The following is a 26892-nucleotide window of genomic DNA, read 5'->3' as shown; positions in this document are numbered from 1 at the left end:
AAAGAAATTAAGTATATTAATTGATCGTCTACTTTATATTTTGTACTTTTTAATTTTTAGAAATTCTTAATGAAATTTAACAAAAAAACACAAAACTCCAAATAATTAAATATTTTCTAATTTGAGTGTTTGTATATATATAAAGACCTATTTTTTCTATTATCTTTATTTTTTACATAAATGATCACGTGCCAAGACCAACGTCAGAGAAAAGTGTCTTTGAATTAATTCAAGTATTTGAAGAAATAAAAGAGATAGAAGGCAAAGAATATATATAAAACAATAATAAGAGTATTTATTAAACTATGCTTCCTTTTTTTCCTGAAAAAAACGCATATTCTTTGAATTTTTTTGATAAAAACAAACCATATATGAATAGTGAACAAAATAATAAGCCTGCTAAGAAATCTGTCTCATATTCAAATATTATTATCGGTTCTATTCTAAATTTATTCGAAGTTTCTACTCTTGGACAGCCATTTGAAGGTTTTAGCTGTTTTTTTTCACATTTTTTATGTTTATATATTTATAGTGATCAAGGTAAAATATATTGTTCTAGATCATGAGAAAGGACATATGTAGGAGGATTTTTAATGAAAATATATAGACACATATGGCTGCGAATAGAAAAGACTCTATTGCAACAAGTTTTAGAAAAATATGGAACAGAGGACATATTTTAGGATTTTATCAAGGCTTAATTCCATGGGTTATATTTCTATTGATCTATACACGTAATTCTAATACGTTTTTTCAAGGCATATATTGAAGCGTCAACTAAAGGGGCAGTATTATTATTTACAGCTTCAGAAGTAGAATATCATGCACAAACATTAGGGGCGGATTCCTTTGTAGCAGGCATGATGGGAGGGATGTGTGGAGGAATAGCACAGGCATATATTACGGTGCATATTTTATGCAATTTTTATATATTTTTTGACAAAAATAGGTCGGGTTTTGTACTTTTATGAAAACAGTAGAGTATTTGTTAATAATTTTATATGCATTTTTTCCTAATAATTAGAATAACACGTAACAAATATATTAAAGAAGGCATCAAAATGCCAAGTACATATAAAATATTTATAGATAAATATCGTAAAGAAGGTATTCGTGGTATCAACCGAGGAGCCAATGCAGGTTATAAAAAATACATTATATTCATACATAATCTTATTGTAAAAAGTTGCTCTTCGACAAATGACAAACTGGGGAAGTCGTATTGGATTTACTCGTCTTATTGAATCCAAAATTAAAATGATTAAAAATAAAGATAATTCAGAACAACTTTCTCTCATAGAAAAAGTTATTTGTAGTTCTATTGCAGGGGGGCTTTCGTGTTGGAATCAACCTATTGAAGTAATTTTCTCAAAAAAAAGTATCATGTATTCTAATTAAATTTAGGTTATACGCATAGAAATGCAGTCAGCAAAAAGAGATCCTAATCGTCCTCTCAAATTAAACGTAATATCTACATTTAAATATATTTATAAAGAAAATGGAATCAGAGGATTATATAGGTATAATTGTTTATTCTTACTTTTCTTACTAATTTTTTAAAGAGGAGTTTCTCCAAGAATCTGCTTAGGCGTTTGGCAAACAATTACTATGGTTGCTCTTGGAGATATTGTAAATATCATATTGAGTAATTCACTATGCCTTTTACTAACTATTTCTTAGGCTAAACAATATATGAAAAAATTTACAAACTAGGTATCAGTTAATATTCATTAAAACTCATCTATTCAATAACATATAACACATATATATAATTTCAGTAATATGATTTATTAAATATAGGAATTGTATTATTTTATAACAATTATCATTATATTTCTATTTAAATTCTATTATCAGGAAAACCAAAACTTTTTTTAATGCAAAAAATTTTAAAGACAATTTCAAAGCAAGTATGCAATGAGACGCCTATTCACAAAACTTACTGAATTAATATATAAAAACAAAGAAATAAAAAAAAATTTGGTTTCAGAAAATAATAATTAATCAAAGATAAACATATATAATTAGTTAAAATAGTGCAATATTTCAGAATGATATAAATCTAGACATTATGGAAGAAATAACATAATAAAGAAATAAGTATAATATCTAATTATTTTTCTACTTATTAATAAAAACCCAGGATCATCGCCTCATTAATAATAAAATAAAATCAAAAACAAATAAAATACCAAAAAAAGAATATGACTGATTGTATATAATATAAAATATAATAATTTAGATACTTTTTATAATGTATATAGATCATTAACATTTAAACATAGTCCCTTAACTAAACAATGAACCATTTACCGTCGCTTCTAATTGTTTCTCAGAAAACTCGACATTTTGAGCTTCTCTTTCGGATTTATATATCAATTTCTGCCATTCAAGCATTGATAAACGCTTTTCTTTAAAAATTGTTTTAGATTTTTCATTTAAACTTTCTAATTCCTCATTTAACCTCATAAACTAAAACATATCAATAAAGAATAGTCTCTTTCATCATAATTACATCTTCTTCTTGTTCATAAATAGGCGATATAAATGCTCGAGTCGTCATCTCCCATGCAAATATATTTGAAGAATTTCTATATGACGATGACGGATAACCACTCCCTGATGAATATTGACGTAATGAACTACCAGAATAGTTTCGAAAACCTGAAGAAGCCTGATTATATGCCGAAGAATTCCCTGATGTTGTTGATGAATGTCGATAAGATAAACCGTTACTTTTATGTGAATTTAAAAAACCATAAGAATTTGATTCTCTGAATCCTTTAAACGATGAACTAGAAGATGAATGAGAAGATACTGGATGACACGAATCTGGAGAATTCCGTAATCTTGATGTTTCAGAATAAGGTGACGGAGACCTTAAACGAAAACGTGGTGACCTATTAGATCCAGAAACACCATAATCATGCCTCGATGATGAAAAACTCTCTAAACAACCTGCATTATGACTTTTAAGAGATATCCTCTCATATTCTTTGGATTTATCTCGATATTCATCATATTCTTTCTTATAATTAGAATATCTAGATACATCACCATATTTCGGTGATCTCATTGAGATATTATACGTATCATAAAAATCTCCATCCCTAAAGATATTCTAACATAGTTTCTAATAAAAATAAAGCAAATTACCTGTATTTTTCTCCCATTTTTTAAAAAGTTTAAAAAATATTTTACAAAAATTACATTATTTCTAGAGATCGTTAGATAACAACTGTTACCACAACAACTATCACTACAACAACCGTAACCACAGCAACTCTACCATAACAAAAATCTCCCTGACAACGCATTCACACTCAAGCAACCCTATACGAATCATCTTTACTTATCATATCTCTACAAACAAAAAATTGCCTTTTATTTAATAAATAAACAAGATATTCTTATTGTATTTGCTTTTTTTCTTTAAAAAATACTTAACTTTATCAATATTTGCACGTCAAAACCTTATCAAAAACATCAAATCATATTATATTCAGATAAATCTATACTGTCTGACCCTTATATGCCTTCTTTTTTTTATATATGCATATTAGACCTATTTCCGACAGCATGTAAAGCTTAGTAGAAAATCGAGGCCTCACGTATCAGGCCTTTATACAAAGTAAAATTTAAGAAATAAGCGAAAAATTCGCGCATATATAAGGAAAAGATAGTGAAAATCAAAAGAAAATATGGGCCCAGATAATGAACACGTTAAAATGGCACTTTTACACTGGGTATTGAGATAAATCAAAAGTTTTTTAAGACAAAAAACTAACCATAATATTGATAGATTAATACTTTTGATATAGAGAAATCTCAGCATACAATTCGTTGTTTTGAAGAATTATCAGACGGAATTATTATTTATAAGATCTTGTTAGAAATTGATCCAGTTTTTTTCCGCAATGCAATTGGTGCGACACCAGTGGAGAACGGCTTATCTAACTGGGTACTTCGGCTAAATAATGGTAATATGAGTATTATTATGATAAGAAAGTATTTTTTAAAGAAGAAAGCAAAAAGAATCTATAAATATTTGGAGAAATATTATGAGGAAAAGCAGAATCAAAGTCCAGCAGAAGTAGATAAAGATATTCCGAATCTAGAGGCAATTGCAAAGAATTTTTCAGAAAAAGAGATGATAAAGCTACTTAAGATTGTATTAAGGTGTTCTTTTTTCCAAGATAATCGAGAAAAATCTATAAAAAGAATGCAGAATTTAGATTCACAAATACAGGCGGTGTTAGAAGAACTGAACAACGAGGTAAATAGGTTTTTAGGAAAATTTTAGAGGAATTGAAAAGTTCAGGTTATAAGATTAGAAGGAAAAAGTAATTTAAATACAGAAACGTATCAAACCCAGTATTTATGTTAATATCACTTACGTTAAACAAGAGAGAAAAAAACGCTAAGTCTTGATGAAGAAATTGCTATTGTTAGCAAAGAAAAAGATATTTTAAAAAAAAACTATGAGCTTATTTTAGAGGAAAATGTTATACTTAGAGAAAATCAGGTTTATTATGAATTATTCATTTTTTTTCCTTAATGCTATAGAAAACAATGAAATCCAAACTTAATTCTATTAATGAAAAATTAAGTAAAGCTGAAAATTTAAATACGGATTATGAATCTCAAATAAGCCATCTTCAAATGCAGGTTAATCAATTTGAATACGAATTGTGAATAAACATATATTCGTTACATTATTAACATATTTAGACATCAATATAAAGATAGTTCTATACAAAAGGATCTGGAAATAAGGCGTCAAAATGAAATAATTACTTCTTTGACACACGAAGTATATTTATGTTTCTTATAAAGTATTATATAATTTTGTATTAGAAAGAGGAGCTTAAGAAAAAAACGGATGAGCATGTATTATTAAGAGATGAATTACAGAGAGAGAAACAAAACCTAGAAAAAGACAGGAGCTTAATAAACATATGTAAACAAAAACTTGAGAAAGATTCACATATTTTAAGTCAAGATGAAATATTAAACTTGGAAAATATATCATATAGGTATTAAAATATAAGCTAGAAAGTAATAAGAATTTTAACCTGATAATTAAATAGAAAAAACAATAAAATATATGTATCAATTGATGATGAAAATATTCTGAAAAATTATATACTTGAAACAGAATCTCACGAAACTCCTTGTAATAAACCTATTAACAAAACTTCAGAATTGAATGTTAAATATTTAAAAAATGATTCAAAAACAAAGGAAAATGAAATACAGTCATTCTATGAAAAAATCAATGTATCACAACAGTCAAAGGAGGATTTTCATGATTCTGCAAAAAAATCTTCTAAAGATTTAGATCATGAATTAAAACATCAATCAAATGCGTATCCTGATCTGCAAATGTCTCAATTTCAACAAAAACCCGACATGTTAAAAAAAAAAACATCAGAGAAGAGCATTATAGTTATAAAAAATCTTATAAATAATTTAAAAAAAAGTAAAGATAAAACGGAAGACAAACATTTTGAAAAAGACGAAAAGAAAAATGAATTAGATCATCAAATTCATAATAATAATAGCAAATTTTTGGAGTATATTTTAGTAATGAATTATATAATATTTAACTGGAATTTAGAGATTCGAAATTGAATTCTTCATCTATACCATTTAAAACAGATACAATTCCCGAAATTCAAATGCAAGAATTAGAAAATTTAAATATTTTGAAAGAAAACAGTCATGTCATGAAGTTGCAAGGTAAATATACGTTAATTTTAGTTTATATTTAAGTTTATTTTAATAGTAGATAAAGAAAATGTTTGTGATTTAGTCCTTACACATGAATCAAATGAATCTAAAAAATTACATGTTGAATTAAGTAAATTGAAAAAGAGTATTAAAGATTTAGAAGATGAAAACCAACATCAAATAAATATGATTAATAAATTACACGAAGAAAAAGATACACTAATGCATGAATTAATCATTAATAAAGACCTTTTATCAAATCTACAACAAGAAAACGAGTAACTTGATCTTTTAAATCTTTTATTATTTTACTAATTTTCAAAAGTAAATTGAATTCAATCATTACATCTATTTCAGAAACGATAGAACAAGAAAGAAAAAAACAACTAGAAGCTCAAGAAAAAATTGAAGAACTTCAGAATGAACTCGATAAAAGGATGTCAGGCGCTCTAAAGGCAAAACAGGTAGCTTAATTACTTTGTATTTGATATTAATTGATTAATTACAAAAGCTTTTGAAAAAACAAGATGCTATCATAAAAGAATGTAGAGAAAAAATGGTAGTAAATATTTGTATTACTATTAATAATTATTCTGAATAATATTAGACTTTATGTAAAAGTACAGATGAATTATACAATGAACTTGCTCTTAAAAATAAGCAAATTGAGGAACTCAAGGTTAATTTATATTATAAATTTATTGTTTTGTTAACGAAAAAAAGAAAATAAATGATGAAGAAACCGCAAAATTAAAGGAAGAAAATGCACGTATGATTGATGCCTGGTATAATTTAACGTCGCACATGCAACAAAAAAATCCAACTGTACAACATACTTTTATACAGTCACCGAATTCCCTTGACTAACAAATGTATAATTTAATACAGAAATTTAGATAATTATTTGATCTTAAGTTTAAACATCTAATCAAACAAACACTAGAATTACCTGCAACATAACTCATTTATAGTCTTGCGGACAAATATTGTAGATAAAAAAATCTAATGTACAATTTAAATTTAATAAGTCACATAATTATGTATGAACTGTTTCTACTATATTATAATCATACCCATTCTTTTGGATTTTTAAGGACTTCCGTTAGTTGCTTTTCACGAGGGTCTTTCAAATCATACTGATATATCCAAGATGATGTCAAAGGCAGCGAAATAAGAATTCTTTTCTAATGAATTTTTGAAATATAAATGAAAAAAACTTACGATTCAACACGAGATTCCGGGATATTAAGCCCGAATAAAGTGCCTCTATCGTACATCAAATTAAATTCAACATATCTCCCACGTCTTATCTGCTGAAATAGTTTTTCATCAGGTGTAAAATGCATATCCTTTCAAAAAAATCAATCAAAAAAAAAAAAATAAAAGCACACTACCTTTCTTCGCAAAATAACTGGAATATAAGAAGGTAGAAAGGCATTAAGACAGTCTTTGACGAAAGAAAAAATCTCTTCTGGATCTTTATCATCTAGATCATCAAAAAAAATACCACCTATTCCTCTACATTCTTTACGGTGCTTAATAAAAAAATATTCATCACACCATTTTTTAAATTTCGGATAATATTGCTTATCATAATGATCACAAACTGTCTTATAAGTACGATGAAAGTAAATCGCATCTTCATCAAAAAGATAAGCAGGTGAAAGATCTGATCCTCCTCCAAACCACCAAATTTTTGGAGAACCATTCATATTATCAACTTCAATATAACGATAATTCATATGAACACTTGGTGCCATTGGATTATGGGGATGTAAAATCAATGATAATCCACATATAGAAAATTTCGTTATATTTTCTACATCCTTTAAACATTGGTGATTCTTTCGTATTTTCTCTATAGCACTAGGATGTAACATTTTTTGCACTTTTGATATATTAACACCTGCTTTTTCAAATACATCACCATTTTGAAGAACACAGCTTTTTCCAACTATTCCATCTTTTTTCCAAACATCACATGAAAATTTTTTACTTTCTAATGTCTCTAAAACTTTAACAATTTCGATTTGTTTTGCACTAGAAAACTCATGCATACGAAAAAAAATAGAATCTTCATCAATATCTGATTTATCAACCTTGAAATAAATATTAACATAATATTTTCAGCTTATCAACATACAGTTGCATCTTGTTCTGTGCAAGCTTGACATTGAATAGCATTTTTTTTCTGCATCTAAATTAATAGGATTTAAAAATACAAATACAAAAATTCACATTTTGATTCAGGTATATAAATACACCACCTACTACTATCCAAGTAAATCCTGATCCCCATATAGAGCAATTTTTCGTAAAATAACCTTTCCCCGAACATATATGATATTTAAGTCGTGGAAATGATTTCAAAGTACAAATAGATAAAGAGGATATCTTTTTAATAGAAAAAAAAGAACATTCTTTCAAATATAAAGGAATCAAGGCTGGATGATGTAAAAACCAATATCGATAACGTACAGATAAGTACTGCAAGTTCATAATTTAGACGATTCAGACAAATTATAAGTTATCCAGTAAGGCTTTTGAGAAAAAGTAAATTTATGAAAAAAAAAAATAAATAAAATATTAACTTTTAAAAAGAAAAAAAAATACTTTTTAGAAATAAATAAAATTAAATATATATTTTTTTCTTTTTAAAAGTTAATATTTTGACAAAAATATTATATTTTTGAACTAAATCGTATTTCATTAATTCATATTAATCATTATAAACACCATAAATATTTATTTTAAAAGGATTTTTTAAACATCTTTTTTAATAAATTTTGAAAGATCCTGAATATAAAAAACTCTTAATAAAAATACACATAAGTCTATAAAATATTACCTCTTCATGATGAGAAAACTGACTATATACTCTTTTCTTTAATAATACCATTAAAGAATTTCCAGATGGACGTGGGTGATTTCGTTCATATAAAAAATAACTTAAACAACCTATACTTAAAGCAAAAATAGGATCACCCCATCTACAAATAAATCAAAAAAAGAAATTTCAACTAGAAATCCAAATACTTTGAAATAAGATAAATCTTTTTGAAAATAAAGGCCATTTTTAAAGTCGATAAAACGATGAAAAAAGTTTTTTCCGTTTTTATTTTCCATTTTTCTTTTTGACACTTTCTTTTTAAAAAGAATACCATCTTATTCATATTACTTTACCTTAATATCTCTTTTCTATCTTATTTTTTGCTTATAATTTTCATTTTTATCTTTTTTATATAAAAACCTTAAAAATTCATCATTTTTTCTTGGATTTTGACTCATTTTTAACTAAAACACATTTAACAACATTCCAGAAAATAATATCTAAAAAACGGACATTTGGATTTAGGTGGAGGCCCTTTACCACGCTGTTTTCTTCTGCAAAGAAAAAAAAGTCATTTTAAACGCCTTTTTCAAGCGAAAAAAACTCTGCTTACCTTTCTACCCATTCTTTACGCACTGATTCATCCAAATCTACTAAATTCAAGTGTGGAAACGCACGAATAAGAACTTTTGGGGGAAGATTAAACCTTGAATAGTATTGAGAAACAGTTGAACCAGGAAATCGCCGGAGAAGCACACGGTTTCCCATTCTCAAAGCCTTTGGATTAAAAATAGTTCCAAAAATACGACATGCCGTACTCTTTAGTTCCAGTAATCTCTTCTTAGAGGGCAGTTTCTCCATATCATAGAAATTACTGAGGTTCTCGATATCCAGACGGTCGTCAGATAACGTCAAAAAAAAAAAAACAGAAAAAAAGAGAAGAAACAGAGAGAAAAATCCATAAAAAAGTATTCATGAATAAGAAAGATAAGCTTAAAGATAGGTTTCCCGCTCGAACGGCTCAAATTGAGCAATTAGCTATATTTTTAGAAGAAGTTTTATTTTTTTGAAAATAAGTCTATTATTTAAAAGGGAATAGAAGAAATTAGCACAAATACCATCTCTTATTGTTCATGGCCATCGGTTTACTGGAAAAACTAGTGTTTTGAGGGGGGTTTTAGAGTGTTTTGAGGCCGATTTTGTGTGGATTGATTGTCAAGATTGTTTTTCCATAAGGATTCTTTTAGAACGAACAATCTATCAACTGAGAGAAATTATAGGGAAAAACAAGCAGAATGAATCGCTTAAATCTGATGATTTTGTGACATTTACTGTTGCTATTCAAAATTTATTTTTGAAGGCAAAATGGACATCTAATGTAATTGTGGTAAGAAGCCTTTAATAATTTCGATACTGTAGTTCTTTTACTATTGTATTGGATGACTAGAAGATGTTTTCTTTTTAAAACTTACATTTTATTATATACAGGTTTTTGATCATGTGGAACAATTGCAGCATTTTAAAGTAACAATTCCAACAATTGTGTTATTAAGATTAGCAGAATTGGTTTATATTTTTTAAAAAAGGAAAGTTAGATATGCTTATTATTTCTTAGTCATTTGTTCCTTATTTAACTACGGTTTTGATAACAACATCATTAGATACATTATCTTGGGGCTCTTATCATGTTCCTACGATCTATTTTCCACCTTATTCTAAATCAGAATTTATTGAAATCATGTCTCTTCATAAGGATTCGGTTGCCTTATTATCTAACACACTCAATTTTGAAGATGAAATAACAAGTGCAGATGTTATAAATCTTTGGCAAAAATTCTGTAAAATTATATGGGATACTTTCGGATCAGTTATAGAAGGAGATTTCGATCTTTTCTTTTCAGTGTCGAAAAAACTCTGGCTTATATTTATAGAACCTATAAAAGAAGGCAAGGCTACTAAGAAAGATATTATTAAACTCTACAAATTTAGCCAATATGCATCCGAATTGTCTTCCTCTAAAGCAATTCTTGAAGAATTATCAAAGCTTACTTATCATAAAGCATTAATACATGATTTTGAAAGTCAAAGTATGTTTTTTAAAGAGAGAATTCATTAAAAACAAACAAATAGGTGTTACTGATCTTTCATGGACATCAAAATATCTTATCATAGCGTCTTTCTTAGCTTCATATAACCCACCTAAGTATGATTTTACTCTTTTTTCAAAATTTAGAGATCATACAAAGAAAAGAAAACGAATAAAAAAACCAACATCCGCAGTAAAATACAATTATACAGAAAAAATATATTATTTAACATTAATAGATAATCAGTCAAAGACTTATAGGACCTAAATCCTTTGTATTAGAAAGAATGCTAGCAATATTTCTAGCAATTCAATCTAATGAAGATATATTAACTTCTGATATTTACACACAGGTATAAATATTCATGTAGAATACACAAGTTGACAGATGTTTAAGATAGAAAATCTAGCTACTCTAAAAATGCTTATCAGAACATCATTAACGTCCGATAAATTAGACAGTGCAAGTCGCTGGAAAGTTAACGTTAGCTGGAACTTCGTCCAAAAAATTGCAAAAAGCGTAGGTTTCGAACTGGAAGACTACTTAATAGAATGAAACATCTTATCTACTTAATAATACGACAAAGTTAAATCAATAATATTAATTAGAACACCACCATTCTAAATAGCTATCATCAGCAAGACATAACTCCTCAAACGAATTAGTAGATGTTTCATAAAACTTAAATGCACGACATGCTCTATTGGATTTAACCATAATTCTTCGTAATAATCTTCCATCCAATGTAGACCAAAAATAAATTTGATCCTGTCCCGCTTAAAATTATCAGCAAAAATATAAGTATATTTTGTTCTAACATGCAGCAACAATTCTCCTATTTCGACTAATATCAAAACCCAACCCAAAAGAACATTCATTAGTATAACCATTAAAGAATAATACAGGCCGAGAAAACATATCTTTTTCAGAGTGAATCATTCTTATATCATACATATTTAGCTATAAATATCAAAAAAACAGAAAAAAAGTATTTTTGATTCATACAGAGTTTTCTAATCCAGCAACAACAAGATGATAATCACTAGTTAAATCAAAATTCGAAATACTAGATTTATGTTTGATCAAAGAATTAGTAAAACATGACTTGGTTGATCCTAAACATCGAGTATCAAGTAAATCTATCCATCCATTACGATATCCAGCTAAAAAGGTATTTGTATTTAAAAATTTAATAGCAAAAACATCACTTTTAAGATTATATGAATAGGATGTATAATTAGCACCATCGATTCCTTTAATTACCATAGCCATCTTAGATCCACCTAATACAATAAACTTACTTAATCCATTTTTCCACTTTTAATTTCAAACCAATTGCTGCTATTTCACCTGATGGCGCAATAGCAGATGCCCATAAAGTATTTTTACCTTGAGGAATTACTGTAACATTTATACCTTCGATCCTTAAAACAAATACTTATCTTCATATTACATACCATAATCTGATAAATTTTCCTCTGTATTTTTTCTTATAGTTCCTATTTGAAAATGCCCTGGTTTTTTTTCATTGCCCATAAATGTACAACTTTTAAATAATCAGTAACTATATAAAACATCATATAGATATATTATTACATAAATATACCATTAGAACTGACATTTAAAGATGTTAATCCCGAAGTTGATTGAGAAATATTTAATTGAAGAAATTCATGATGTTTCGTAATAGAAGCAACTTTAACTACTCTGAAACCTTATAAAAAAGAATAAAAAACAAAGAAAATAACCCTAAAAGTCCATCTGATGTTCCAAAAAGAATATTATTCATATCTGGACTGAAATTTAAACAAGTAATCGAACTACCACCTTGAAGACTTAATTCTTTTCTATCAAACAAAAACAATCGCTCTATCCAAAGCATATCATATGAATACATAAGAGAATGCTCAAACAATCCTCCATGTAGTTTTCCAAGCTCTCTATTAAGGTTTCTTTGAAAAAAACATGTTCTTATTTTTTTAGCTGTTTGAGCAAATGTTCTCTGTTTTTTCTGATTCAAATGAACAATAAACAACAAAACACATAGAATAATACTGATTCAATAGATTTCTTCTTATTCTTATAGATATTTCCCAAAGAATATGGATATGAAACACCGACAACATGATCTTCAGAAATCTTGAAATATCTTCGTTTTTTTTCGTCTAAAAAAGAATTATAAACTTCTCAAGATAATATATATATAATTTCCATAATAAAATCCAGGAAAATCAGTGTATTTCCTGCACATTTGTGCAGCCAACCCTATGACCTAAAATTTCCACTTAATCTCAAACGATAAGATAAAATATTTCTATTAAAAAAATATACAAAAGATTATTAAAAATCCTTTATAGAACATATTGCTCAAATATATCATTACAAAAATTATAAAGACAGGAGTTATTCATTGAAAAATTGTCGAAGTTCAGCAGCAAAATATAAAATAGAGAGGACAATCCGTAAATAAGGAACTTTAGGAGTAATATGACGCAAGCGTTCATATAAGTTATCCATTCTATTTTCAATTAAAAGAAGTATTTGCAAAGTAATTCCAGTGAAATAATGATTCTAAAAAAATCGTAAAAAAATAAAAAAAAAATTAAATATAATACCTCCATATTCATTAATAACTTAAAACAAGTTTCTAACCATTGCAATTTCTTCTCTATTAAGGGATCGCCAATATCTTCTATTATTTCTGATAAAGTATTTGCTACAGAAAACAATATGACATAACTAGCATTATCTAAAACGACCTTAGGATCCAAAGAAGCAAACATATCAAATGTTTCAGATTTATATGGGGATTGAACCCACTAAAACAAGTTAAAAAAGCTAAGAAAGCAAAAGAAAATACAATTGCTAAAACGTCATTATAATGAGACTTAGCTAGCAAATCCCTAAAAGGAGCTCTAACCCCATCTATAGATTGATAAGAATCACCTAAATGCAATTATTATAAGTATATTTTTAAATAATTTATTTACCTAAAAATTTTGATGAACAATTTTGAGGGTTCATATTTAATTTATCTGTATCGATTTTAGATAATAAAGTAGAAAGTTGTTTTTCTAATGATAAAAGATTGTTCAATAACATCTCAATATTGGTGTGCTGTTTTTTCCTTTCATCAGAAATCTGTTTTAGCATAAAATCCAACCTCTCATCATATTTAGTTTCCATTTGAGATATTTTTTGAAAAACATTTTGTAATTGAGAAATATTTCCTTTTACATAAAAATCCATCTCTGAATTTAACGCCTTTAGATATACCTTTTCAAGACTTTCAGATATATCTTGAACTAAACTTGTTTTATCCATAAATTTTGAACAAACATTATAAATCTCTGTAGTTAATTCTTGACTTATTTTTTTAATACACGGAGTTAACTGTGTCAATTGTTTATCAGTAGTATTTGAAGCAAATTTACTAATAACAGGTAAAATATTGTTTTTCACAGATAAAGAAACATTTTTTTCTATATATTCCTTGATATTGTTAAAATTCTCAGAAACCTATATTCAATTAAAACAAAAGAAAATGCAATTAGTAATTTACACGAAATAGTAGTTTGTCTTGACTAGCTCTAATTTCGTCATTTTGTGAAATTAACTCTGCAATTTTTTTATCTAATTTCATAAGAACATAACTCAAAATCTACAAAACCTCACTTTGTTTATTAAATTCAATAAAAAGAATTTTAATAAATTTCCTTAAATCTGCATAATCGGATATATTACAAGAATTGTCATCAATATTTAATGTACTAAATGAAGAATTCATATCAACAGACTCTATAATATCAACATCTGTTTTATTGTTAGAAGAAACCTCGTCATTCTTTGCTTTTTTCTTTTTAATAGTTTTAACAAATTCCTGTTTTGAATCATAAGATCCATCATGAAATTTAATATCCGAGACAACCTTCTGTTCAACCGAAAATTCTTTATTCTGATTTACAGACTTTGCAATCATATCAGTATTTTCAGTTATAAGAACACTTTGAGCAGTATAGGTATATATATTTGATTCCTTTAACTCATCTACTACTATTTCTTGTTTCGATATAGGAAAATGTAAAATTGTGTAACCCTTGTCATGTGCTGCAAATAAATCCAAAGTTGAATCATTTAAGGACACAAGATTAAAATTATAAAGAGTCTTTTTTGCAATAAAACTAACTATACAAAAACTGTCAAAAAGAGACCAATTTTTAGAAGAGACATCGACACTAGTGTTCTTAGAAACCAAACTTTGAAGATAAGAATCCTGAGACATAGGTACTTCTATATCTTTATTATTGTAATGAAATCGGTACAAAAACCCGGAATGATCATTAACAATCAAATTTTGAGAACTATTATCATATAAAGCAATAGAAGATACTTCAGAATTGCTGTTTTCACTATTTCCTGTTAAAATAAGTTCCTGAGAGATCAAACCGGAATCTAAATCCAAAAGATACAATTTTCTATTACATCTTAAACCAAATATAAGATATTTAGAAGGAGCATTAAGCTGTTTTGGGCCTATAAATGAAACCCAAAACAAAGGTTCATTGGAAACAGCATACGAAAGTATAGACGTTGAAATAGCAAACTTAATACTATTTTCTATATGTTCATAAATAGACCAAAGCTCAGCCGTCCCATCTTCATGAATTGTAACAAGAACCCTCCCATCAGGAGAAAATGCAAAATCCTCAATGAATTTTTCCGCAACGACAAAACCAATATTAGCATTTGACATAGAGATTTCAGATCTTTGGACTTCTTCAAATCGATCAGTAGAAAACCTAAAAAAATATATACGATTCAAAAGTTTAATAGCAACAATATTCATTATTGGACAAAATTTAGCCTTTATTTCAGTATTTGATAAAGAATACTCCCCATTAAATCGAAAAATCATTTTTACACTTAAACAATATTAGAAAAGAAAAAAAAGATAAATTCATACGATTTTGAAGGGTTACTAAATGATGTTTTCAAAATATACCATATAATTACACCACCCTTTGAATTTGTAGTCATAAGGTAAGTAACATTTTCAGGATTTACGATATATTTAGAGAACGACACATCATGTATTTTTGACCCTGGCTGGCCCGATAATAAAATATGAGAACCATCGTCTTGGTTCATAAGTCGCAAATTCCCATCTCAGAAATATTAATAGATAAAACAAGGGGGAAAAAAATTCTTACCTTTGGGTATAGCATAAGCCAAATAATTTTTATTAGCATCAATTGTATGGTTATTTAATGAATCAAATGTTACAGACAATCGAGCAATTTCTGTCAACTCAATTTTATCATAATATCCCAAATTTTTAGCCAACGGTATCAATATTCTCTTAAAAGGAGATCTCGGAAGGAGAATTTTCCGAATACTTTGAGTCTTTCCTAACTCAATTTCTTTCTTTAAAGTCAATTTTTGAGATGAAAAATTATCCGCTGCAACTATCGTATTTTTTAACGACGTAGACTCCCCTTCTATCTTTGAACTGCCTGAATCATTCATTCTTGGGGGCGCCTTAAGTATTTTCTTTGGTTTTAAATCAGATAATCTAGGATTTGTAACAGATAATTGATCAAATATATTAATCGCTGAAAACATAGCTTTTGGAGTTTTTTCGTCCGTCATTGTCGCCCCTGCTGACACTGTTGATACTGATGTTGATGTCCCAGAAGCACTAGGTCCCTTTATTGTTAACGGAGCCGTCTCTGATCCTCCTGTTAACACTGTATTAGATCCTGTACTCTCTGGAGCGTTTTTAAAATTTCGCGAATTAGTCGGCAACGTTTCTGATAACCCCCCCGCAGAATCGCCAAGAAGTATAGATAATAATCCACTTTGCGAAGACGTTACCGATACATCGGGCGATCCTGGTAAACCCGTCGATATTCCAGCTGACGTCGATTTATCTCCAACAGAAGCAATCACTGACCCCTTAGACGTAACTGTACGTTCAGAAACAGACACTGAACGCTCCTTTTTCCCAGATTCCTTCAATATTCCATTATTCTTCGATTCAATCAAATTTGACAAATATTCCGACTGAAAATTCGTTTTCAACCCCCCCGCAACATTTTTATCTACACTATCACCCGTTTTACCTATCAATATAGATAAAAAATTGCTCTGAACATCATTAATCCCTTTAGATGTTCCTACACCTCCCTCTTGATTTATTCGCTCTTTTGACTCAGAATTTGGCCTTAAAAGATCCAACAAAGAACGACTAGCATCCATCAACAATAGACCTATCCTTTATACAACTAGATTTCCTCAAAATCTCTGCTCAAGGCCCTCTTCTATCTTCCTTATCTCGTCACACTTTTTCTGACGTTCGTCACGGACCTAGTCCAAGTCTTCAATTATCCTCTATACATCACGTGATTTCTGTCATCAACCAACCTCACCATTTTTTTATTTTCTTTTTTTTTAGAGATTTTATAAGGTAAACCGGCTATTTTCCATATAAAAAGGAGACTAACATAAACTAGATGTATTGTCTGTGCCATTTCTTGCCTTTTTTATTTATCCCGACGGGAGCTTCTCCATATTTTTTGGTTATTTTTATTATTTCACTTTTACTATTTCATCGACCATGGTAAGATAAGAAGATAAAGTGATATGGAGGGAATTTCTGAGAAATCTACAGTATTTACTGTTCGTTTATTCTTATTACGTTGTTTAGTATGATGTGTTATTGGAGAGAAGAGTGTTATTTTGATTTTAATGAAGGGAGAATTTTTGAGCCAAAAATTTTGAGGAATAATGGGGAAAAGACAAGAGCATTATTGAGAATAGGGCGAGTTGAAGAAATATTTAGGAAAAGAGAATGGCGTCAACCTTTGGTTAAAGTGACTATTCGTTTATGAAAGAAAAAAAACATAAAACGATGTTTTGATATATAGAGAATTCAAATACATTTTAATAGAAAAGGTACCAATATGTTTCTGGTTGATATTAAGAAGAGGAAGAATTCAAAGGTCGCTTGAATATTTTGTTTAAAATTGTCAATACTTTACATAAATGTGTCATTTTTTATATATTAACTGTCTTTAATTTTAAGTCGTGTTTTTTTGGCTAAAATTAGAGCAATTTTTGAATATCTTGTTCAAAAATATTATATATTATCATTGAATTTTGTCTCCAGATCTTACTGGACAAATTATTATTTCTATCAACGAAAATTCCGAAAAATAATGATCTTTATAAAACCTGTATATTTCTTTTACAACAAAATTTCATACCTAGATTTTATTAAAACAAGATATGGAATAATAAAGGATATCAATAGCAAAATGAGTTCGAAGAGAAATATCAAAAATAAGAAATTATTTAATATATAGACGAATTTGTTTGAAAAATCAATGGACCATATTATCTGAAAAAGGGATGATTAAAACATTATTATTTATCTTTTTCAATAATTATTTGAAAAGATAGATAAATAATTTTCAATTAAAAATTAAAGACATTAATGGTTTAATTTTATTAAGGAATCTTTTTTTCAGGCATAAAATCTAACAAATCATGACATTAAAAGAATCAAAATAAAGACGTAGAAAGATCAGTTAATAATTATCAAAATTTTCTACTTATTAGAAACAATAAACCAATATGGAAATATAAGCACTACCAAAAAAAAGTCAATAATATATATTTTATTCAGTACATAATACCTCTAAAAGAAGATCATTCTCTAAAAAATATCACAGTGTTATTTTAGCATACCTTTTTCTTTAACAAATTTTGACTTTACATCTTTAAATCGTGTTTCCACATTTTCTTGAAGACTTCTATAACGACATCTATCTACATACAAAACTATCCAAATGGTTAACTACATACATTTCTATAGAACCATTAGAATTCAATCAATAATTTCATCAAAAGGTATGTTTCAAGATATTTAAAAAAGCTATTATAAAGGAAAAGATAATATTAACTATGAGATACATTAAAACTTCTATGGAATATCTCCGCATAAATATAATTTACTCATAAATCAACAATATTAAATCAAAAAATTTACAAAAAAAAAACAGAAATGTACAAAATATGAAAACTCTTAGATAATATCTTGTAAAAAATATCCTGAATATTATAGCCTGTTTTTAAAACAACTATTATATAATACATTTTTCTGACGTTGGTTCTACGAGACAACGTTTTACTGACAAAATTTTAATAAAATCTTGAAATTAATTAAATTACTGTATTTTAAAGATTTCTTGAAGAAAAAAAAGAAAAAAACTATCAATGTCTACATATTCAACGAGTATTTTTAAAGAATCACTTCGGAAACGAAGAGGAAACAGCGATTTGGACTCTACATCTCAATATACAAGCCAAAAAGTATTAAATAAAGAAGAAGAAAAAAAGGAATTTCCGTCGAAAGGACAGTGTTGTTCTGTATGTTTCAAAAAATTGAGTAGTTTTTCTGTTAAAATTGGATTTTTAGGAAAATATTATGAAATATATGAAATTCTTAATTATTCCAATTATTTTATATATATTAGCCTTATTTACAAGACTTTATAATATTAAAGCTTCAAATCGTGTTGTTTGGGACGAAGCGCAGTAGGAATTTCTTTTAAATATTAAAAAAATAGAATTTTAATTAATATTTTTTAAGCTTTGGGAAGTTTTCATCTTATTATATTAGAAGGCAATTCTATTTCGACGTATAGACCTAATTATATGGAGGAGAATAATATAATTTATCTAACATGATATTTATAGGTTCATCCTCCTCTTGGAAAGACATTACTAGGTTTATCAGCATACTTTTCAGGTCATAATGGAACATTTGAATTTTCAAGTGGAGAAATATACCCAGAAGCCCTTAATTATGGATTTATGCGTTCGTTCTGCGCAATTATTGGGGCACTATGTATTCCGTTGGCATATTTTACAGCAATTGAGCTGAATTATTCTTTTTACGCATCGCTTCTTGTGGGATTAATGGTCTTATGTGGTATATATAGATATTTTCTAGATAAATTGTGACGACTCATATTTTACAAGATAACTCTCTTGCAACCATTAGTAGATTTATTCTTTTGGATAGTATTTTACTTTTTTTGTCTTTAACAACAATATATAGTCTATCGAAATTTCATTCATATCGTTATAGACCATTTTCATACAGATGGTACAAATGGCTTTTTCTAACAGGAATATCAATTGGATGTGTTTGTAGTGTCAAATGGCTTGGTATTCTTGTTGCACTCTTATGCGGCATATATACCATTGATGATCTTTGGGTTAAATTTGGAGACTTTAAAATGCCAAAGGTAAAAATAAAGCTAACTTAAAAACATTTTTAATGTTTAGAAAATATATTTAAAACATTGGATTACTCGTATTGTAGCCTTGATTTTCGTGCCATTTCTTATTTATGCACTAACTTTTTTTGTTCATTTTAAAATTCTAAATCACTCAGGCACAGGAGATTCACATATGAGCTCTTTATTTCAGGCAAATCTCATAGGATCCAATATTAATAAAAGCCCTATTTATGTTGCATATGGTTCTAAAGTAACTATCAAAAATATGGGCTATTCAGGAGGGTTACTTCATTCTCATGTTCAGACTTTTCCAACTGGTTCAAATCAACAACAAGTCACATGTTATCACCATAGAGATGAAAATAACGATTGGCGTATTCATCCTTCTCATAACTCAGAACCAGTATCTAGCGAAGACCCTTTAATTTTTTTACGAAATAATGACGTTCTTCGTCTTATTCATAACTCAACTGGATGTAACCTTCATAGTCATGACATTTCTGCGCCTATTACAAAAACTCAGAATGAAGTTTCATGCTATGGAAATCTTACTATAGGCGATGACAACGATCATTGGGTAATTGAAGTCATCAAAGATTCAAATCCACGAGATACTCGCATTAAAACAATCAAAACAGCTTTTCGACTTCGTCACATTATTCATAATTGTTATTTGAGAGCAGAAAATGTTCATTTACCTCAATGGGGATTTAAGCAAATTGAAGTTACATGTGATAAAACAAACAATCCTAAGGATTATTATACACACTGGAATATTGAAAACCATTGGAATGATCGATGTAAAAAAAAAGAGAAAAATTATAATTCACTTATATTTGTTAGTGCCTTCAGGTAATATCAAATTCTACAAATCATCTTTTTGGTATGATTTTTTCTATATCAATATAGCCATGATGAACACCAATAATGCACTTCTTCTCGACAAAGGGAAAAAGGATGATTTGATATCATATCCATGGCAATGGCCTATTGCAATATCAGGCATTCGAATGTGCTCTTGGGATGATAATGGTTTGTCTTGATACGTGTCAATAGAGATTATATCAATTAATCACTTATATATAGTTCCAAAATTCTATCTTCTAGGGAATCCCGCTGTATATTGGATATCTTTGGGATCAATCTTTCTGTTTTTTATATTAATCTTATTTTATACTATTCGTTGGAAACGACATTATATTGATTTCACTCCAGGTATATTTTAATAGTTCGTTCATTTAAAAATTTACTAATAAGACATATAGATAAATTTGATCATTTCCATTATGTTGGATTATATCCCTTATTAGGATGGATTCTTCATTATTTTCCATTTTTCATTATTAAAAGGTAATCATTATCTATTTTATAATACTATTAACTATCCATTAGAGTTTTGTATCTACATCACTATTGTATGACAGTTTATTTACATATTTTATTATTCACTAAACTTTAGTTCCTGCATTACTTTTTGCAATTTTAACAACCGGTTTTGTTTTTGATCATTTAACAGGGTCAATACCCGTACTTTTTCGAAAAATTATTTTTAGTATCGCTTATATCTCAGTTATTCTAACGTTTATTTATTTTAAGGTTTCCATTCTTTTTTTCTTAATTTTTTCTCTTCTAATTATCTTATAGGATATTACATTTGGAATGATAGGTCCTTCTAACCAATGGAAATATTTACAATGGCTCCCAACATGGAGGATCAGCAACTAACTACCTATATAGAGGTACCAATAACATGGTTGGATCATGATAGAGATATCATAAAATCAAAAATCTTCCAATCATCAAAAAAAATCATATTAAAAAATTCACAAAAACACGACTCAATCTATTATTGAAGGACTCTTCAATACCTTCTATTTCTTTAATGTCACTTATCAACTATAAACCAAACACACTTTTGATCATTTTTCCCACATAAAAACCTTTTAATAATATACATATTTTTTCATATAATTCAGATGGACATATAGCGGTTCTTTATACTGAAAAATCTGTATTTGGTTTCTTTCTGCTACATAATATCCGTTTTATCCGTTTCCGATGACTTGTCAGATATACAAAAATCTTCACGACAATATGCAGCCTAAGGTAGTAACTGATCACTCTTATGCATACGGTTTTCTAAAATTCTTGTAAGTACCGAGAAAGATCTTATTAGTTTATAAGATTAATTAACTTTTTCCTTTATTAATAGACATTCATCTCCTACACCTTATCATGTTGTAAATAGTATTCGAAACATATTGATCAGTGCAGGTTTTAAAGAGCTAAAAGAGAGAGATCCCTTTGAAGAACATGTAGAACCGGGAAAGATGTATTTTATAACTCGAAATACTAGTTCTCTTATCGCCTTTAGCATTGGTATATAATTTTTGATAAACAAAAAAAATTAATTGCTTTAGGTAAAGAATGGAGACCGGGAGGTCCAATTGCACTTGCAGGAGCACATACAGACTCACCAACATTAAGGTAAGATGGATTCCTGTTCTTTTTTCCCGCTTTAAAAGCATAATTTTTAGGATCAAACCTATTTCAAAAAAAATATCTGAAGAATATCTTCAAGTAGGAGTTGAAACATATGGAGGAGGTATATGGCATACATGGTTTGATCGGGATCTTGGTATAGCAGGCCGTGTGATGGTAGCAGAAGCTAACGGTCTTCTTAAACAATATCTTGTTGATATTGATAGTCCAGGTAAGTTTTTTTTTCCAAAAAAAACAATAGATATCCATCAATAATTTGTAAATTCAATTCTAAATAAGTTAGTTTTACGTATTCCATCTCTTGCAATTCATCTTGATCGAGAAGTGAATCAAAAATTAGAATTTGACAAGGAAGCTCAGTTATTACCTATCTTAGGAGAAAATTCGCCTCATGAAGATTCAAAAAGTGAGGGAGTTCTTCTCGATGAATTATCAAGGCACCATAAAGACCTTCTTACCTTAATTGCTCAAAAATTATCTATTAATAGTAAAAAAAATGTATTTCTTAAATTGATATTAAATATTTTTAGTTCATCAAATTAGAGACTTTGAAATAATTTTAAAAGATACACAGCCTCCTTGTTTTGGTATAAAAAGGAGTATTTTTATGCGACTTTAATTAAGTTTTATAGGTGGTGTTAATAAAGAATACATTTTTTCTGGAAAACTCGATGATCAAGTAAGCATTATGACATATTAAACAATCAATATTCTGAAAATTCTAAAAGGACATGTGTTTTTGTATTCTTCATGGGTTCCTTGAGAGTTTTCAATGCAAAACATTAGTAAATTCTGATACATCTATCAAAATGATCTCCTTCTTTGATCATGAAGAAATAGGCTCTATAAGTGCTCATGGCGCTCAATCAACATTTCTTCCATTAATGTATGATCAGAGAAGTTATTTATGACCTTTTAATGAATCATAGATTAAGAAGGTTATTTAATACCCCAATTGCAAAAAAATATGGGAATTCATCTAGTTTTGAGCAATCAATTGCTAGAAGCCTACTTGTATCTGCAGACATGTGTATATTTTATTTATATTTTTTTTTAATTCCTTACTAAACATAATAGCTCATGCAGTACATCCGAATGTAGGTATAAACAGTTTTAATTTGTTTCTTAAGATTAAATAGTATGCATCAAAACATGAATCTATGCATAAACCCAAAATTAATAAGGTATAACTATTATAGTTTAAAATATATTTAATAGATTTTTATAGGGGCTTGTATTAAAAATCAATGCTAATCAGCGATACGCAACAGATGCACCAGGAATATTGATTTTACGTGAGGTTGCAAAAAAGGTTCAAGCTAATCTTCAACGTATATTTCACCATTTTATTTTTCGTATTAATACCTTAATTATACATAGTGTTCGTGACTTCTAACTCTATCCCTTCTGGAAGTACTATTGGTCCTGGATTAAGTGCATCTCTTGGAATCAGAACAATCGATGTAGGAAATCCACAATTATCTATGCATTCCATTCGTGAAATGGTTAATTACCTTTTCCTTATCATCTTTTTATACTAATTATTCTATAGGCAGGAACTGCTGATATTAACAATGCCATTCTTTTTTTTAGAAGTTATTTTGAGAATTATGCGTGTATACAGAAACAAGTTATGGTCGATTAAAACACGATATCCTAGAAGCTACATTTAATGCATTTTCTAGTTTTCTATACAGAACTTTTTTTATTTTTTATAAATATAAAAGAAATCAAAGGATAACTCTTTCCAGCTAGTCCTTTAAACATATCATTATATACAGCCTTTAAATATATCCAACAATTTTAGAACTTAAGCAAATAACTTCTCATTTACCATTTACTGACCCCAAATTATCCAAAGAATCTACAAATTTAAAGCACCTAAAATCTTATTGTGAAATCTTGGATGCAGCATTTTCCCGAATAGCACCTATCCACGGGGAAACAAGTGTTGATGACGGTTGTGGCTGTACTGCTTGAGAAGGCATTGAAGGGATTGACAAACGATTCCCATCATTCTTTTGCTCTGATCTACCTAGAGGAAGCCTCCGACTTATTAGTTTTGAACTGACGCCTGCGCCAATTTCAATATCGGGCTCTTCCATAACAAAACCACCTTCCAACAGTCGTCCTCCTGTCCCTCCCCAGCCAGCAGAAATACACCAACGCCGATCCGCCTCAGTTAAACGCCGTAATGGAATTAAACTTATGCCTGTTGTATAATTACTACAATCCCTTGGCCCAAAACCAACACCCCATTTTGTCTACTATACATCAATATATTTCTATTAAGACCATGAAGCCTACTCTAATAATTGTGTCACCGTAAGTAACAGTTTCTAGGCCTGCACAAGCAGCCTCTGCATCCTTGCGTTTATACATTTTAATGAATGCATGCCGAGCAGCATAATTAACAATACAGCTTTGAACATCACCATAACAGGAAAACATACGCAGTAATTCTTCCTGGGTAATACTACTAATGATGGGATTTGGCATAAAATAAACTATACTAACCTTTGCGAAACACCTCCAACAAATAATGTTCTACTTAAAACTAAAAAAAGATTAGTTAAAGAAAGGAGATACATAGCAAAAAAATGATTCCATCGATTTGCTATGATTATTAAATACAACTTCAGACCTTTAACTGCATCTTCAGGGACTGATGGGTCACGAATATACAATTTTGAGGGTAGAGAAGATAAAGACTCAGAAGGCATTGTTTTTAGTGGCAAATGACATTTTTCAGAAGGGCTTAGACTACGTTCATTACGCTTTCGAGAGAAAGACTTTAACTTTGTAGGGTCTCTTGATCGATTTATAGTTGAAAGATGTTCTTTAGAACCTTTTCGTTTCAAAGGCGATCTTGAACGAATTGAGGCTTGAGAATCAGTCGAAGACCGAGGTAATGTCGTACTAGGTATTTCCGTTGAAACATTTCTTCCTCCTGTTGGATATTGATGAAGTGATAAAGCATGAGAACTAAGTATTGATGAATGTTGCGCTGCTGTTTGTATATCTTTTGGCAATTGCTGGGAATGTTCAACAGCTTGAAGTGATGGATGAACATTATTAAGAGGAAGAAGTCCTGTAGAAGTATCATTTGGAGGTAACGACTGTACATATTGAATAATTGATTGGATTTGAGTTGCAGAAACACCCTGTTGCTCAAGCAATTGAAGCAGTGCTCTTTGCTGAGCCTGGACAACATCCGAAGACGGTTGTAAGGATGATATATTGCCATGTGTAGGTACTGAAAAGGGCAAAACTGAACGATACATATTACGAGGATCCGATAATGATAAAGATGATGCCATACTAGATGCAACAGGAGTATTGGATGCATTAGAATTAGAAGAAAGAACAGATGATGAAGGGTGAAAATCATTAGGCATAGTAGAAGTTACTCCTAAACCACAAGAACCACTAGATAATGTACTAGAAGATGCCCCAAAAGACGCTGAATTTTCAAGACCTGTCATTGGCACCCCCCCAACACTCATTCTATGCTGAAAAGAATTCCATGTTGTTTCTGCAGTCTGTACCGTCTGTGTTGCTTGCATTTTCTGCGCCATTTGAAGAATTGCCTCTAGAATTAAAGATGACGAAGACGTAGATGATGCCGACTGATTTATAGAACTAGAATCTTCAGAACTTTTTGTTTTTTCAGGCGATTTCTTATCCGAAAAAGCCAATCCGTCTACTTGTTTTATTTCTTTTTTACGATCCTCTTGATTTATCGATTTTTCTCGATCTTTTTCATCAGAAAAATGTACTGATCTTAATTTTACAAGCAATTCTGAAGGAAACGTAGCCGCCCTCTCCCAAATATCAACTAATTTCCGGACTTTTTCCTTATGCTCTGCTGGAGCATAGAACATCATATCATTCATTAAACTCTCCAACAACACCGTCAACTGTTGTAGCCCCCCTGAAAACGTCCCATCCTCTACTGCTTCATTCTCTTCTGCCAAATCCTGATATGCACGAGCAACTGAATCTAAAACATATAAAACACCCAATTTATGACTTCCTGGTGTCTTTTTAAAGTGTTTATACAAAAGCATAGCCATTCTTCCTCCGTCCTAAGATAAAATTAGATAAAAAAACATATAGGACGTCTTTTAAGGCAAAAATCTTTGCACCATATGCCCCTTATATATTTCAACAGAAAATCGCCAAAAATGCGTCAAATTTTCTGGAAAAAAACGGAAAAAACTTACCTTAACATGCTGTACTGCAATCTGCGTTAATAAATGAATCTTAGAACCCGAAACACCTGGAGGTCGAGCCTTCCAAAGCCCCTGAAGAATCGACTCAAAGGTATCCATTTTTCATGAGGTCGAAGATCGTCAGATCGAACGGAACAGATAATATAGATGGAATCAAAAAATAGAGAGATTAAGAAAGAAAATTATCAGGAAAAGAT

The 26892-nt window shown here is 29.1% G+C and overlaps 13 protein-coding genes across 13 annotated transcripts; 6 read left to right on the top strand and 7 right to left on the bottom strand.

Moving 5' to 3' along the window:
• Nucleotides 1-305: 305 nt before the first annotated feature.
• On the top strand, nt 306-1713 carry PNEG_03520 (hypothetical protein; the record flags this gene model as incomplete). The annotated part of the gene is made up of 10 exons (XM_007877421.1): nt 306-486; nt 533-540; nt 608-709; nt 759-905; nt 950-981; nt 1025-1140; nt 1187-1359; nt 1405-1520; nt 1563-1629; nt 1681-1713. 10 exons carry the CDS (start codon nt 306-308, stop codon nt 1711-1713), a joined length of 975 nt encoding a protein of 324 aa, XP_007875612.1.
• Nucleotides 1714-2289: 576 nt separating this feature from the next.
• On the bottom strand, nt 2290-3173 carry PNEG_03519 (hypothetical protein; the record flags this gene model as incomplete). The annotated part of the gene is made up of 3 exons (XM_007877420.2): nt 2290-2472; nt 2516-3110; nt 3157-3173. The coding sequence occupies 3 exons, from the start codon at nt 3171-3173 to the stop codon at nt 2290-2292; spliced, it is 795 nt and encodes a 264-aa protein (XP_007875611.1).
• Nucleotides 3174-3701: 528 nt separating this feature from the next.
• PNEG_03518 (hypothetical protein) lies at nt 3702-6600 on the top strand (the record flags this gene model as incomplete). The annotated part of the gene is made up of 15 exons (XM_007877419.1): nt 3702-3746; nt 3803-3980; nt 4029-4276; nt 4322-4362; nt 4408-4525; nt 4567-4691; nt 4732-4813; nt 4858-5036; nt 5091-5576; nt 5621-5742; nt 5789-6011; nt 6059-6197; nt 6245-6292; nt 6341-6412; nt 6457-6600. 15 exons carry the CDS (start codon nt 3702-3704, stop codon nt 6598-6600), a joined length of 2250 nt encoding a protein of 749 aa, XP_007875610.1.
• Nucleotides 6601-6704: 104 nt separating this feature from the next.
• On the bottom strand, nt 6705-8248 carry PNEG_03517 (hypothetical protein). Its single transcript, XM_007877418.1, has 5 exons — nt 7972-8248; nt 7877-7924; nt 7128-7832; nt 6955-7082; nt 6705-6912 (listed from the first exon to the last, which is right to left on the bottom strand). Exons 1-5 carry the CDS (start codon nt 8230-8232, stop codon nt 6801-6803), a joined length of 1254 nt encoding a protein of 417 aa, XP_007875609.1. The 5' UTR covers nt 8233-8248; the 3' UTR covers nt 6705-6800.
• Nucleotides 8249-8496: 248 nt separating this feature from the next.
• PNEG_03516 (hypothetical protein) lies at nt 8497-8847 on the bottom strand (the record flags this gene model as incomplete). The annotated part of the gene is made up of 3 exons (XM_007877417.1): nt 8770-8847; nt 8582-8723; nt 8497-8529 (listed from the first exon to the last, which is right to left on the bottom strand). Exons 1-3 carry the CDS (start codon nt 8805-8807, stop codon nt 8497-8499), a joined length of 213 nt encoding a protein of 70 aa, XP_007875608.1. The 5' UTR covers nt 8808-8847.
• Nucleotides 8848-8927: 80 nt separating this feature from the next.
• On the bottom strand, nt 8928-9424 carry PNEG_03515 (hypothetical protein; the record flags this gene model as incomplete). The annotated part of the gene is made up of 3 exons (XM_007877416.1): nt 8928-9027; nt 9077-9117; nt 9177-9424. 3 exons carry the CDS (start codon nt 9422-9424, stop codon nt 8996-8998), a joined length of 321 nt encoding a protein of 106 aa, XP_007875607.1. The 3' UTR covers nt 8928-8995.
• Nucleotides 9425-9537: 113 nt separating this feature from the next.
• PNEG_03514 (hypothetical protein) lies at nt 9538-11205 on the top strand (the record flags this gene model as incomplete). Its single annotated transcript, XM_007877415.1, has 7 exons — nt 9538-9618; nt 9663-9950; nt 10052-10129; nt 10179-10650; nt 10694-10842; nt 10889-11002; nt 11047-11205. The coding sequence occupies 7 exons, from the start codon at nt 9538-9540 to the stop codon at nt 11203-11205; spliced, it is 1341 nt and encodes a 446-aa protein (XP_007875606.1).
• Nucleotides 11206-11250: 45 nt separating this feature from the next.
• Nucleotides 11251-13030, bottom strand: PNEG_03513 (hypothetical protein; the record flags this gene model as incomplete). The annotated part of the gene is made up of 10 exons (XM_007877414.1): nt 11251-11426; nt 11469-11610; nt 11656-11933; nt 11983-12066; nt 12108-12196; nt 12247-12357; nt 12399-12661; nt 12706-12833; nt 12948-12964; nt 13011-13030. The coding sequence occupies 10 exons, from the start codon at nt 13028-13030 to the stop codon at nt 11251-11253; spliced, it is 1308 nt and encodes a 435-aa protein (XP_007875605.1).
• Nucleotides 13031-13053: 23 nt separating this feature from the next.
• Nucleotides 13054-16908, bottom strand: PNEG_03512 (hypothetical protein; the record flags this gene model as incomplete). Its single annotated transcript, XM_007877413.1, has 8 exons — nt 13054-13221; nt 13266-13469; nt 13511-13596; nt 13641-14169; nt 14213-14283; nt 14326-15572; nt 15614-15815; nt 15861-16908. 8 exons carry the CDS (start codon nt 16906-16908, stop codon nt 13054-13056), a joined length of 3555 nt encoding a protein of 1184 aa, XP_007875604.1.
• A 158-nt stretch (nt 16909-17066) lies between these two features.
• Nucleotides 17067-17540, top strand: PNEG_03511 (hypothetical protein; the record flags this gene model as incomplete). The annotated part of the gene is made up of 3 exons (XM_019757758.1): nt 17067-17116; nt 17163-17269; nt 17321-17540. Exons 2-3 carry the CDS (start codon nt 17163-17165, stop codon nt 17538-17540), a joined length of 327 nt encoding a protein of 108 aa, XP_019613282.1. The 5' UTR covers nt 17067-17116.
• Nucleotides 17541-18851: 1311 nt separating this feature from the next.
• On the top strand, nt 18852-21838 carry PNEG_03510 (hypothetical protein). Its single transcript, XM_007877411.1, has 12 exons — nt 18852-19080; nt 19130-19248; nt 19304-19352; nt 19411-19645; nt 19696-19964; nt 20005-20758; nt 20802-20990; nt 21045-21173; nt 21224-21308; nt 21351-21373; nt 21418-21554; nt 21603-21838. Exons 1-12 carry the CDS (start codon nt 18928-18930, stop codon nt 21681-21683), a joined length of 2223 nt encoding a protein of 740 aa, XP_007875602.1. The 5' UTR covers nt 18852-18927; the 3' UTR covers nt 21684-21838.
• Nucleotides 21839-22016: 178 nt separating this feature from the next.
• PNEG_03509 (hypothetical protein) lies at nt 22017-24220 on the top strand (the record flags this gene model as incomplete). Its single annotated transcript, XM_007877410.1, has 14 exons — nt 22017-22108; nt 22171-22337; nt 22379-22445; nt 22496-22671; nt 22744-22947; nt 22991-23047; nt 23093-23139; nt 23189-23346; nt 23390-23490; nt 23538-23557; nt 23600-23644; nt 23689-23791; nt 23841-23965; nt 24013-24220. The coding sequence occupies 14 exons, from the start codon at nt 22017-22019 to the stop codon at nt 24103-24105; spliced, it is 1455 nt and encodes a 484-aa protein (XP_007875601.1). The 3' UTR covers nt 24106-24220.
• Nucleotides 24221-24306: 86 nt separating this feature from the next.
• PNEG_03508 (hypothetical protein) lies at nt 24307-26794 on the bottom strand (the record flags this gene model as incomplete). The annotated part of the gene is made up of 5 exons (XM_007877409.1): nt 24307-24724; nt 24768-24936; nt 24978-25017; nt 25105-26548; nt 26687-26794. 5 exons carry the CDS (start codon nt 26792-26794, stop codon nt 24350-24352), a joined length of 2136 nt encoding a protein of 711 aa, XP_007875600.1. The 3' UTR covers nt 24307-24349.
• Nucleotides 26795-26892: the final 98 nt, after the last annotated feature.

This window comes from Pneumocystis murina (assembly GCF_000349005.2).
Source record: "Pneumocystis murina B123 chromosome Unknown supercont1.16, whole genome shotgun sequence".
NCBI classification, from domain to species: Eukaryota; Fungi; Ascomycota; class Pneumocystomycetes; order Pneumocystales; family Pneumocystaceae; genus Pneumocystis; species Pneumocystis murina.
This window is presented reverse-complemented; position numbering and strand designations above follow the sequence as displayed.